This window comes from Bidens hawaiensis, unplaced genomic scaffold (assembly GCF_021521415.1).
Source record: "Bidens hawaiensis isolate Kalapana, Puna unplaced genomic scaffold, B.hawaiensis_p1.1 tig00028513_1, whole genome shotgun sequence".
NCBI lineage: Eukaryota > Viridiplantae > Streptophyta > Magnoliopsida > Asterales > Asteraceae > Bidens > Bidens hawaiensis.
Window position 1 is genome coordinate 92,865 of NW_027494667.1, and position 13,725 is coordinate 106,589.

At 30.6% G+C, this 13,725-nt stretch overlaps 1 protein-coding gene and 1 pseudogene across 1 annotated transcript; one reads left to right on the forward strand and one right to left on the reverse strand.

The window, feature by feature from the left end:
• The first annotated feature begins 2,933 nt into the window (after nt 1-2,933).
• Nucleotides 2,934-4,297, forward strand: LOC143577337 (F-box protein SKIP2 pseudogene; annotated as a pseudogene).
• Nucleotides 4,298-4,682: 385 nt separating this feature from the next.
• LOC143577338 (mannose-P-dolichol utilization defect 1 protein homolog 2-like) lies at nt 4,683-7,277 on the reverse strand. Its single transcript, XM_077061193.1, has 8 exons — nt 7,137-7,277; nt 6,821-6,974; nt 6,673-6,745; nt 5,785-5,851; nt 5,601-5,660; nt 5,284-5,344; nt 5,143-5,184; nt 4,683-5,055 (listed from the first exon to the last, which is right to left on the reverse strand). Exons 1-8 carry the CDS (start codon nt 7,275-7,277, stop codon nt 4,955-4,957), a joined length of 699 nt encoding a protein of 232 aa, XP_076917308.1. The 3' UTR covers nt 4,683-4,954.
• Between the last annotated feature and the right edge of the window lie 6,448 nt (nt 7,278-13,725).

The following is a 13,725-nucleotide window of genomic DNA, read 5'->3' on the forward strand; positions in this document are numbered from 1 at the left end:
AATAAAATACTTAAATAAATATAATACAATTATATTTGTTTAAACAAATATCCTTAATATGAAAACACATAATATTTAATTTTAAGTATTTATCCTTGATTGTATACCGAACATTTTCTTAATAAGATTTCTAAAAGCACGTTTAACACGTTTATTATATTTATTATGACCTTTACTTAAAACATATTATATATATAAGCACATATATAGATTTAACAAAAAGAAATAGAAAACGTAAATCTAAAAAGGTCGGTGTCGTAAAAATATTACTTATTAATCATTAATATTAATTATGTTCAATTTTATTAATTAAAACATAATTAAAAAATAAAACAACCAAAAACCCGGGCTGGAAAGATTGATCCCGCGCCTCCAGCCGGTTCACATGAACCAACAAAATATGCACCAGCCAACTGGGTTGGTGTCTCACCTGGTTATGGTGTAGAAACATTAACTTTTATACACCCCCAATCATCGTCCCCAACCATATAAACCCTAAAATTTACAACTGGCTTAATCGTTTCTTGTTTGGTCGAATCATCATAAGGCTACTTATAGTGGGTCAAACGCAAACCAGAAACACATAACAATTACCTTTAACATTTACGAATTGAATGTGAACGATGAACACAACCCCTGCGGCCAAAGGAAGTCCAGAAACAAGTCTTGGAAACAAGTCGTGATGCAATTGTGTTAGGGTTTAGGGTCGCGGGGTTACAGAGGAGTGTGTACTCGTTTAAATGAATTATTAACAATCCTATATGGTATAATAATGAATTGATAAACGTCGGTTGTGTATTTTGATCAACGAAATCAATTGTTGATCTTATTCTCCAATTAACATGTCGGTGTAGGTCGTATTTGGTAACTAAATGATTTTGGAGAATCAAATTTGATTATAACTTGTTAATTAAGGCACAAGAAATCATACGGGTCACTAGTTTAGATTCGAATACGGGTTTGGATCATGGGTTAGGGTTTGGTTAAGGAAGATGATATAATATTTAGTTTAAATTGCAATTTAGTCCCTGCACTTCATGTATGGATACAATAGGAGTTAAAATTAAGGTTAGGGTTGGTTTTGTAGATAAATCAAAGTTATAATATGTAATTAAATAAGATAATAATAATAATAATAATAATAATAATAATAATAAACTCGATAACTGTGTTATTTTATTGATTAAATTACCCGAACTAAGAAGCGGGCCGAGTAACGGCTATCAAAGCAATAAATGAAAAGGTCGAATTGTTACAATAGTTGCAGTGTATACCCTTGGAAACTCGTGCTCGAACCGGCTAGCACGTTGGAATCACGTCCTCTACTGGACCCCCTAGTGTTCAAACCGGCTCACACATTGGAACCACATCCTCTACTGGCTCCTCTCGTGTTCGAAACCCCCTGGTATGTGAATGGTTTTTTGGTTGACTTTCATGATTTTTTGGTTGCTTGATTGTGATTGAAGATTGGTATAGAATATGTAGACTTAGGTGTGTATTTTGAGTTGTGTAGGTAAATTGTTGAATGTTAAATAGGAAAATAATTTTTTTTTCTCTTTTTTTTTTCCAATGCCCAATGGTAAAGAAAATGGGAACGGTCGTATCTCAAAATCGGGTGTCTGTACAACATTTGGGCACGCCGAAATGGGTATTAAACCCACGGCGGCGGTCTTACCGGTTGTCGTTGGTACCCGATTTGGGTTTAACGTGAACGCCCCTTCTTGTAACATGTGTCAAAAATTACATGCTTTAATTGGTTCTCTTGTTTGATTTTAATAAATTACGTTAACGCATCTAGTCGAGTTAACTTCTGATAGGATTCTATCGTGCTTTACATGACAATCTTTCGATCTTGGAATCGATATTATCTTCTATCGTATGATCATATTATGTTCTTGCACACCTTATATATAAAGATCATGTCCATTCATTAATTTTGATCTTACATTACTGATTTGTAAATTTATATTTTTTTCAATCATTCAATGAAATACCAATTTAACACGAATGTATCAAATTTGATTTATTCTAAAAAATAATCATTACGATTCTAGAACCCAATAGAAAGAAACTATCAACTTTTTTTCAAGTCCATACTTAAAAAAATAATAACAATAATAATAAGCAGCATTAGGGTTGAGTTATAATAAAAAGATTAGTTTTCTTATGAATGATAGGAAATAATCTTGTCCATTCATTTGAGAATTGAATGGTTAAGATTAGATTAGAGAGATCATCAAATGTAAAACAAGGGTAAGGGCATAACAGGGATAACAAATTTGTTGACTTTCTCTCTCCACATGCAAGGCACATGTCAAATTCCCCATCATTTTAAAACGTCCATAACTTTTTTATACGACATGTTTTTTTCAAAACAATTTCACCATAAAAACGAGTATTTTTTTATCTTTTATATGAGTAACATATTGATTTATAAAAATAAATAAAAATTCGTGGGTTTTTACAAAGTGTGTTTTATCATAATTGTGTTTTACAAAATTGTGTTATACAAGTGTGTTTTATTTTTTCATAGTGTTTTTTTGCATCGTGTTTTTTACATTGTGTTATTTAATTGTGTTTTCATTGTGTTTTTGTCATTATGTTTTTATTTTTATAGTGTTTTTTCCATTGTGTTTTTTACATTGTGTCTTTTTCATTGTGTTTATCATAGCGTTTTATTTTCCGATGAAATTTCTGAAGATTTTTCCGGCAAGGTGGTGGCGGTGGGCGGTGGTGGTTGTAAAAGATAAGTGAAAATTTAAGTAGGTTTTAATTAAGTGGGTTTTAAATAAGTGGATTTTTGAAATTAAATTAAGTAGGTTTTCAATATTAAGGTATTAGACAAAAATATCCTCCTCCTAGCCTTCTTATAAGTCATTTCCCACCGGCAGCCTCCAATAATTAATTAACCCAACCCTCATCTCCCTGGGCGGAGCACCAATGTCAGGCGTTGTTCCACCCACAATATCCGACCTCCCAGACGCCTGTTTAGCGCGTGTGTTCCACTTCCTGTCTCCCAGCGAGCGTAACCGATGCTCCCTCGTTTGCCGGTACTGGCTCATAATCGAAGGCCAATCCCGTCACCGCCTTTCCTTAAACGCCCAATCGGACCTCGTCAAATCCATATTCTCTCGCTTTGACGCCGTCACCAAACTCTCCCTCAAATGCGACCGTAGATCCTCCAGCATCGACGACGGAGATCTCATCCTCATCTCTCAATCTTGCCAAAACCTAATCCGCCTCAAACTCCGGTCGTGCCGGAACTTAACCGATTCCGGCATCCAAAGCTTTACAAACAACTGTAACAGATTGAAGAAGATTTCGTTCGGGTCCTGTCATTTTGGCGCCAAAGGAATGAACGCCGTGCTGGCTAACTGTCAATTCCTCCAAGAGTTATCCGTCAAACGGTTAATCGGAGATCTAACGGATGAGATTAAGCCAGGTGCAGCAGCAGCGTCTCTGAAGATGATTAGTTTAAAGGATCTGTACAACGGACAGCGTTTCGAGCCGTTGATAGTCGGCTGTAAAAACCTTAAAACCCTAAGGATTGTTAGGTGTTATGGTGATTATGATAAGTTTTTGGAAAGTGTTGTTACTTATGTTCATGGATTGGTTGAGATCCATTTAGAGAGGTTGCAGGTTTCCGATTTAGGGCTCGAAGCGGTTTCCAAGTGTCGCAATTTGCAGATTCTGCATCTGTTGAAAACGCCCGATTGTTCAGATCAGGGGGTGATGTACGTAGCTGAGGGTTGTAAGCTGTTGAGGAAGATTCATATAGACGGGTGGAAGACGAAGCGGATTGGTGATGAAGGTTTGTTTAGCGTGGCCAAGAATTGTGTTAATATTCAAGAGCTTGTGCTTATTGGTGTTGACGTTACTTGTTATGGTTTGGGTTTGTTATGTGAAAGGTGTCGGAAGCTGGAACGATTGGCGTTGTGTGGGAGTGACGCGGTTGGGGATGGGGAGATTGCGTGTATTGCGGCAAAATGTGTGGCTTTGAGGAAGTTGTGTATTAAGAGTTGTAATGTGTCTGATCATGGGATTAGGGCTTTGGCGGTTGGGTGTCCGAATTTGGTGAAGGTGAAGGTGAAGAAGTGTAAGGGTGTGAGTTCTGATGGTGTCGGTTGGTTGATAGCCAACCGAGAATCGTTAACGGTTAATCTTGATGCAAGTGAGAATGTTGGTAATGATTCTCGGGTTCTAGCAGTGTTACCGGTTGATCAAGGTCATTTAAGGCAAGATTAGGGTTTGGTAGTGTTCAAGCTTCAAAGGTGTGAAATTGTTTGTGTAATTGAGAGTTTGATTGTCTTTGTATCTATATTATAATTAAAAGTATATATTCTGTGTTATTGGCAGTTCAGTGAATTTAGTGCTATAAACGAACAGAACGAGGCATTGATGTTAAGCATTTTATTTGAACAAACGAACTCGTTAGGAAAATGCTTATGTTTGTAATTGCATAAATGGACATATAAGAACCTTTAATAACTGGACATAAACAAACGAATGTGAATGAACAAACATTTGCGAACTTAAATGGACGAACATAAGCAAGTACCTTATCGAACATTCGTGAACGCATCTGAGCGAACATGACATATCATATTCGTTTAACTAACTTTTTGAATACACTGTCTTGTTCATCTTCGCTCATCTAATAATAAACAAATAAACAAACTCCCTGTCGCAAAGTCCACAAAAGTTTGGTTCACTTTGTTTACATATAGTTGTCTTTGGTTCATATGCATTTACTGTTGATCCACACATTTTAATAAGCAACACTAAACACCGCATACATCATGGTAAAAAATCTTGAAAGATTCACTTACTTCAAAACAAAACTAATAACAATAATAAACACTATTGTATCAAAACGAAGGGAGATTCTGTATGCAAACCGTTAACGATTTTTTTAGGGGAAATTGCATATAAAGATGGTCACATTGTTTATCTTCTAATCTTTCTTCTTCTCTTTCTTTGTCGGTTTGCTGTATATGATGATTTGGCTCAAGATTGCACCGTTTGTCAATATCCCAACAACCGAACCCATAACAACTTTAAAGAAAATTAAGGATTTGATATCAATAGGCAGAAAATGAAGATACTTTAACTAAATAAAAAAATTATTACTATAAAGCATACCACTTGTTGGAGCTTTTTCTTGTAGGCTAGTAAAAACTCTTACTGTAAAATAGCATAAAACATTTAGATGGATTAAAATTGTCACCTAATATATTAATATTTACACATTGTTAAGGTGAATAAAAATATAAAAAAACGCACCTATAGAGCCAAGAGAATTCATAAATGAAGTAATGAAGCTAAGTTCCCCTGTGCTTCTGTTCTGCTCAACAATAACGCATACGTCATAAAATAATCGTTTACAAAATATTATGTCTTTTAATATTAGCATGCATAACACATTTATTACATAAGCAATGGAAACACACAACAAACTCTACAAATTTGTCAAATTTCCCACTTAATGATAGACAAATTACAAGAATACCCCTAGATATGGCATGATAAGTATGAAGATATAAATATATTTGTATCAATAAGCAGGGATCAAATGATAGTTCCGTAAAATAGTAACTTACTTTAAAATTTTCATAAATCTGTGGGACCCTAGCAAAGAAAAATATTGCATGCTGGGATGCCTGAAACAAACAATTTCTTCATCGCAAATTAACAAAATTCAAAATTAAGATGAAAGAAGCCTGTAAAAGTAGTCAAACACTGATGAAAACATATCGGGCCAAAATAGCATAGTTTCCCACTTACATATAGAGCTTCAAAAAGAAGTGGATCAATTTTCCCAGCTAAAATTGTTGGCGCTAGGCCACAATATCTGTAATAATCTGATTAAAGAATGCAGTTTGTATACATACAAAACGACCTATTTACCAGCCAGGCAGTGTTAAATGCATGTTTTTATTCCCCTCTGACAGAGCTGTCATGTTTGAATCTAACTCCCACTTGTTTCCTACCTTAACCCTTGAAGGCTACATCGTCTCACTCTCACAGGTAACCAGAGTATTGGCCATGCTTACTAGAAAGATGAATTCACGTACAAGCCTTCAAGGGGCGCAGTGGAGGGGTGTGCATGAAACAGAAAAAAATGATCAGTAACGAATAAACCAAACCCAAACAAAAGCCGATGTTTGGGTTTTATGTTTTTATAAACACTAAATTGTCCGGTTCTATTTTGGTTTAAATTCTAACTTAAACCGAAAAAACAAGTAGAATCTATAAATTTCCATTTATTATTTTGAATGTTGAGTAATTTATAAGAATTTAATATATAGTGTAACCTAAATATTTTATAACCCAAATATATAATAATTAATTAATCATTAATTTACAAAGAAATGTAAGCCAAAAGTTGTATGCCAATATTCTTTTTTTTTCCAGTCCAAAAATTTCAAGCCTACATTGAAAAACTGAAAAAATCAAAACCAAACGATTATTAACAACTGACACCCATGGGCATCTAATTTTGATTCCCCTCTGCAGATTGAATGCAGCTTCCACTTGTTCCTGCCTTAAACCCATGAAAGCCACCACTCTCACAGGTTAGCAGAGTATTGGTGGGGGCCACGAGTTTTCATAAGTCTCTCATCATTATCACAATAATAATAATAATAATAGAAAAAAATCAATGTAGGATACAGCAACGCACGGACCCAAGTAGAGTTGCCCACACGCGGAGAGAAATAATAGATGGTTGCAACCAAAATTATAGCTGCAACAACAAAGAAACATTAATAAACATCTTGTGTTGGGTTTCTTCTACTACGTGATTTTGAGGTGAAGATACCTTGGATAAGAAGAAAGGCCAACTCTCCATAAGCTGAAAACGGAAGGCCTTTATGAAGACAGTATGCCAAGGCAATGGTGTAACCAACTACTTCCATTTCAAAAGCCATAACACTAAGACCTCTGACACTTTTATGTTGTATGATTTTCATGATCTGAAAATTAAATTCAAATCAGCTTAAATGAAAGTGATTATGTAGATTGAATTACATTAGATCAGATTGGGGATAACTTGCAGTTATAATAACAGATTAAAAATTCACAATCAAACCTCCAACATCAATAAAAGCATGTGTAACTGAAGGTAGAAATTGAACCTGTGGGAGTTTGACGGTGGTTGAGGCGGCGACGATGGCGTAACCTAAGAGCTTGGAGATGAGGGGAAGCAAACAGTCTTTCTCAGGGAATCTGCCGGCGGATAATGATCCCAAAACGCAGCTGAAATCCATTCCAACCATTTTCTCACGGCTTGTGATTTGGGGGATCTCCGGTGGCTTTGTGACAACTCTAGGGGCCAGCCAATATCTCAATTGATTTTCTTATTGAAATGGCTTTGTTTGGGCCATTCACTTTTCATACATATTGTATTAATTGGCCTTTGAAATAAGTGTTTGCTTCAATGGTGCAAGCCCAAATGAAGATTAGCAGAGCTCTAATCCAACCGAACCAACACGAACAAGCTTTTGTTTATGTTCGTTTGAGAATAATGTGTGCACAAACAGTTTTCCAACACTTACCGAACGAGATTTTATGTTCGTGTTCGTTCATTTAGGAAATGAATGTCTTCACGAACACAAATAAAATCGGTTGAGCCTAAAGATTGAAACCGATGTATTCATCAATGTGAAATGAAAGTCCCTAAACGAACACGAACAAAAGCATGTTCCTGTTAGTTCATTTAGCTTTAAAAGAACACGAACACTTAATTTAGAAAAAATGGACGTTTGTGTTCATATGTTTAAAATCTATATGAACATACCTTAACAAAGATAAACGCACATATATAAACAATTGTAAATGAACAAAAACAGACATAAACGAACATAAATGAAAACACTTAAATGAACATAAATTAACAAATATAAAATACTAGTTTTTATCCCCCGTATTACGAGGGTTGTTTTATATTATTTGTTCTAATATTTATTTAATTTTTGAATTTATATTTTTATATTGTATAAAAGTTAATAATATACTTATAGTTTGTTGATAAATTGTTTCACAAATAAATGAGATTTTATAATCCGATTTAAAAACTATATGGTTTTGATAAGACCCAAGACCTGTTTATTTTTACTATAAAATTGGTTTTTTAATTATAAATAATATTTATGAAAGTTAATAATATACTTATGGTTTGATAAGACCAAGACCCGTTTATTTTTTTTATTATAAAAATGGTTTTTTAATTTAAATAATATGTATCTTTTTTAAGATAAGATATTAATTTTTAGTATATCCTATTTTATAGGATTTTTACATCAATAATTTGGTGAGAATAATTTTTAATTTAATGAGATGCTATAACCCGTTTAATGAATATATGGGTTTGGTAAGACCCATACCCATGAATTCGGGTTAAATGCATGAGAAGCCTCCATTTAAAAATCAAGCAAATCTGGTGACTCCAAAAAAAAGGGGAGCGACCACATCGCGACACGTGGGATTTTTATGTTTTCGTTTATATATATTATAGATTTAACTAGATGAATCATCCAGCTAATATTTAATTGTATTCTATTAACATATAAATGAACATAAATAAACAGACATAAACGAATATAAATAAACAAACAGAACATGCGTTCATGCTCGTTCGTTTAATTAAACAAACACAATTTTTTGTTCATGCTTGTTAGTTTAATATATAACGAACTTCCCGCTTAATGGTTCATGAACAATTAACCAAACGTTCGGTTTATTTACAGGCCTAAATGTTAGCTTTGTTTTTGTCCAAAAAAAACCTTAAAGAAAAACTTAAGAAGAGTATGAAGTGATTAGAATTCGAATTGTGTATCGTTGGTAGTCTGAGTGAAAGGTATTTATGTCCATTTAAGCATGCGATGTACAACATAGTCGTATGGTATTAGTGTCATATTTTTATTATTGTTGTTATAATGGTATAAAGTAGTGTTATAATAATAATACATGGTGTTAAAAACATAAATCCAATCACAAATACAAGTTTTTTTACATTTTATTTTGAACATGCAACAAAAAGTTATTCGAGACAAACTAGCAAAGAGCTAGACACCATAGAACAAACACCACAACTATGTGGATCAAATCGAATAACCACCTGATTACACTTCAAAACTACATTAATCCTCCCAAAAATTCCGTATTATTTTCGATCTAGTTTTCTAGAAGAGAAAGCCAAGAACCTTCATTTGTTCCACTACATATGCTAACATAACCGGAGTCCCTTAAAATACCAAATTGTTTAAAGCCCAATTGAAAGTTAGTAAAGTTCGTAGTAAAAGAAATGCCTTAAAAAAACCATAAGAAGCATATAAAGCGATGTGAATGCGTAACGGTTACGTTGTTGGCATATGCGGATCTTTGAAGGGCTTAAGGGTACCTAGGGTACCCCTCAACTATGTCAGCAAAAATATTTGAATATCTTTAAGTCCAATGTTCTATGATCAAAGTGTAAGTATGTCTATTTAAGCTTAAACATGATAACTAAACGAACAATATTGACCAAACTCGATAAGGCTCAACTAATTTGAGGCCTAGACTCGATAAGATTCAACTAACTTCAAACCTTTAATTGACCCGATCTCAAATAATAATACTTGAAAACAAACAAGTAAAGTTTTAATAAGCACAAGGTAGGTATGCTCATCTTTAAATACTATTAAATCAATACAATGTGGACACAAAGCCTTCTTCTAGGCTGTCTACATGTGCAATCCAGTCAGCATGTTTCCATTCTCATTTGCTCTAATATTCTGCCATGTGTCATCTCACACACTATTTAAACTTATAATTTTCCACCATAATCATTTTAATCTCTCTCTCTCTCTCTCTCTCTGCTTACTAACTCCACCATCCACCATATTCTATATTCCGGTGATGTAGATCGAGATTAATCGTTTTCCAGTAAGGTTATATATTATACTTTAATGACCAACAATGTTATATGATATTCCGGCAAGGTAATATCTTTTTCCGGCAACATCATATTTTCTTCCGGTTATTGTAGATCTAACATTTTTATCTTTATTTTCATTAAGTGATTTTTTTTAAAATCATTTTAGGTTCTAAATCAAAAACGGCGATGAAGCTAATATTTCTACGTATTTACGTTATTCCGGTAAGTTTTCCGTTTATGTGTTATACCTATAACAATGGGTGTTTTATTTATTTGAAGTTTAATTTTTTTCCTGTTTTTTTTTGTTATACATGTTTTTCTTCTAGGTTCTAAATATAAATCAGCTTCATCCATATTCAGTATCATTATTTCGTTTTTCCGGTAAGATACATTTAAATTATTCGGTTATAAATTATAATTATAATATTCCATAATATCCATGTTATAACAAAACTTTATTATTTCAGGTAATTTACCCGATTGATTTACGGAAAATTTGATTTTTGTTTCTTAATAAAAAACGAAAATACCATGGTTATTATCATTATTTGTTATTTTCCGGTAAGACATTTAAATTTTTCGGTTATAAATTAAATATCAAATGTTTCATAACATAAACATTAATATTTTCGGTTATAATTTCAAATCATTTAAGTACTTTTTTGTTTTTGTTTACAGAATTAAGTCAGCCAATTGATTAACCATTAATTTATAATTAATGGTCAATAATAATAATAATAATTTGAAATTTGATTACAATTTAAGTTAAAGTTGAAATTTGTAAATGGTAGGTCAATATTCCATAACTTCTAAACTTACCATCATTAACATTTATTATTTTCTAAAACGATTTGATTTAAAAAGTTTAAATTTTCAAATTTAAATTAAAGTTGATTTTTTTATTTAATTGCTAGTCAAACGTTTAAGTTGATCAAACATTTTTAAATTGCCTGGTCAAACATTAAAGTTGAATTTAAGTTTAGGTTGAACTTTTTAAATGACTGATTAAACAAACATTCATAATGTCTATAATTACCATCACTAAAATTTATTATTCTAAAATGACGTAATTTAAAATTTATAAATTTCCAAATTTAAATTAAAGTTGAATTTTATATATTATTGGTCAAACATTTCATAACATGTAACATTACCATGGTTAAAATCTATTATTTGCAAAACAAATATTAATATTTAATTTTCTCATTTCAGGTTATGTTCCCAACTTGATATAACTAATTTCATGGGTTGAAGATTTGTTGATAATATATCTTATTTTTTGGTTTAATATTGATGTATATTTTTGTTATTATTCATGTATTTATGTATTTTTCACAATTCATGTAAATTATTTGATTTTTATATAATCAATCATATATAGTTGTTGGTTTGTCCATTTATTATATTTTAATCAAAACCGATGTGTTAAAAAAATTGTTTGCATCTTATATTTATCTATATATTAATTATAATCTTTATAATTTATAATAATTATTATAAGTTTGGTAATTTTGTTATTATTAATTTATTTCCTTTTTTAATTATTTGTAACATTTTATTTTGACAGAAACAATAACATTTACAACTTACCATTTTTATATTTTAATATCTTTAACTTAAAATATTATTCTATTATTATATTGTATGATACATTATATTTTCTAACACTTACATATTTCCATCTTTTTTGTTTGACCAATGTATAATGAGACATAAATGTCACAATTAATGCTAATGGGTGTCATCATTTAGTTATGGAAACTGTAACAATTAATGCACTATAATAATACGAAATATTATTTGAATTTGAATTATAAAAAAAGATATATTACAGTTGTTTATGGAAAATTTTTGTTTCCATTGTTAATATTACTATGTTTATTAGTTTCCAATCTCCACAATTTTTCTATCTTATATGTTTGACCAATTTATAATTAGACATAAATGTCACAATTAATGATAATGGGTTTGTAACAAAATTGAATGCATATTTCATTGACTTGTAATAGAATAATATTAATTATGGATCGACTAAAAAAATAATAATTTCAAGATTACATCATGCCATGATTTTTGTAATCTTTTTTGTATTTAGGATCTTTGACTATAACAAATTTCGTTTAACAATTTTGGTAATAGATAAAATAACTTAAATATCAATTTATTATATTCTAATTTAATCAAATCATATAATAAAGTTGAAAGTCATTATTTATAATTATTATTTTTTACGTGTATTCAAATTAATAATTCGAATTTCAAATAAATAAGTTGAGTATAATTTATTTATTTATTTTTGGAATTGACTATAATGTGGGTCGGCGTTTTCTAAAATTTTTAAATTTAATAACTTTCTTTAATATTGTTGACCGACTATTAGTTTGATAGTTTCAGAAATTTTGGTAAACAGATTTATAACTTAAATAATCATTTAATATATTCTAATTTAATTCATTTTCCTAATATATACACAACATAAAATGTCAATTTCTTAAATACGTGTCTATTACATTTTCTGTTTGTATGGGATATACATATATGTTCGTTAGTAATGTCTTTAATAATATTCTCATTTAAATATAACAATTAATTTTCACGTTTTTAATATATTTTTTATTAAAATATATGTATACATGGTATATATATTTTTGTATCATATTTTTTCACCTTTAAATATTTTCAAAGTCAACATAAATTTTTTTAATCTTTCTAAAGTTATTTGAAAATTCATTTATTGTAAAACGTTTTTATGTTTTGCAAGTTTAACAAAATATTAATGTCATTGATTTAAAAGTTTGTTGCAAGATTGGTCAAAAATAAAAAAAAAATCATAATTTTTTGAAGTTGACTAATTCCAATTTTTTAATATTTTGTAACTATTTTGAAAATATTTTAAAACGGGCTGTTTTAAAAGAGTATCAAATTTGTTATGTATAAAATTACGACCAAAAAATGTTTTTATTGATATATCTTTTTGGTTTAATGGTTTAAGTTAGAAAGATGTTTTAATGTTGTCATTTTACTTTGTTTGTTGTTGTATGTTATTTTGTTTTAATAAAAACAACTTTATTAATGTTCAAATGTTACTCATCATTTAATATATTTAATTTGGATGCCAATGTTTTATTATATTTTCAGGTGGTGAATCAAAATGAGTTTCTTTTGGTAGAGTGTTTGAAGAAGTTGATGGTGGTTTAATATGAAAGAACATGTTTATGTCTTTTGTTGATTTTTTTGGTTGTTCGATGTACATTAACTTATTGTAACTCTTAACTTTTAATATCCAGAATATGTAAATGGTTAACGTTTTGGTCCGAAAGTTTAAAGAAGTTTTGTGTTGCTTGAATTTATTGTTTAAATTTATTATGTTTGTTGACATGTTTTTCCAGAATATGTACATTAACTTATTGTAACTCTTAACTTTTAATATCCAGAATATGTAAATGGTTAACGTTTTGGTCCGAAAGTTTAAAGAAGTTTTGTGTTGCTTGAATTTATTGTTTAAATTTATTATGTTTGTTGACATGTTTTTCCAGAATATGTACATTAACTTATTGTAACTCTTAACTTTTAATATCCAGAATATGTAAATGGTTAACGTTTTGGTCCGAAAGTTTAAAGAAGTTTTGTGTTGCTTGAATTTATTGTTTAAATTTATTATGTTTGTTGACATGTTTTTCCACCCCACTGGCTATAACCTAGTATTCTAATACACCGTTACTTTAAACCCAGTTGAGAACATACGTACATACGGTTAATTAAAAATAAGTAACCACCAGCCATTAAAAGTCAAAACCACCAGTCGATAA

Bases quoted from the DNA above. Each gene is read 5' to 3' on its own strand.
- LOC143577338 (XM_077061193.1), bottom strand. From the start codon at position 7,277: ATGGTTGGAATGGATTTCAGCTGCGTTTTGGGATCATTATCCGCCGGC. The intron at 5,852-6,672 runs GTATCCTACATT...AGATTATTACAG, and splicing joins ACTTGGGTCCGTGCGTTGCT to ATATTGTGGCCTAGCGCCAA. The intron at 5,661-5,784 runs GTAAGTGGGAAA...TGTTTGTTTCAG, and splicing joins TTCTTTTTGAAGCTCTATAT to GCATCCCAGCATGCAATATT.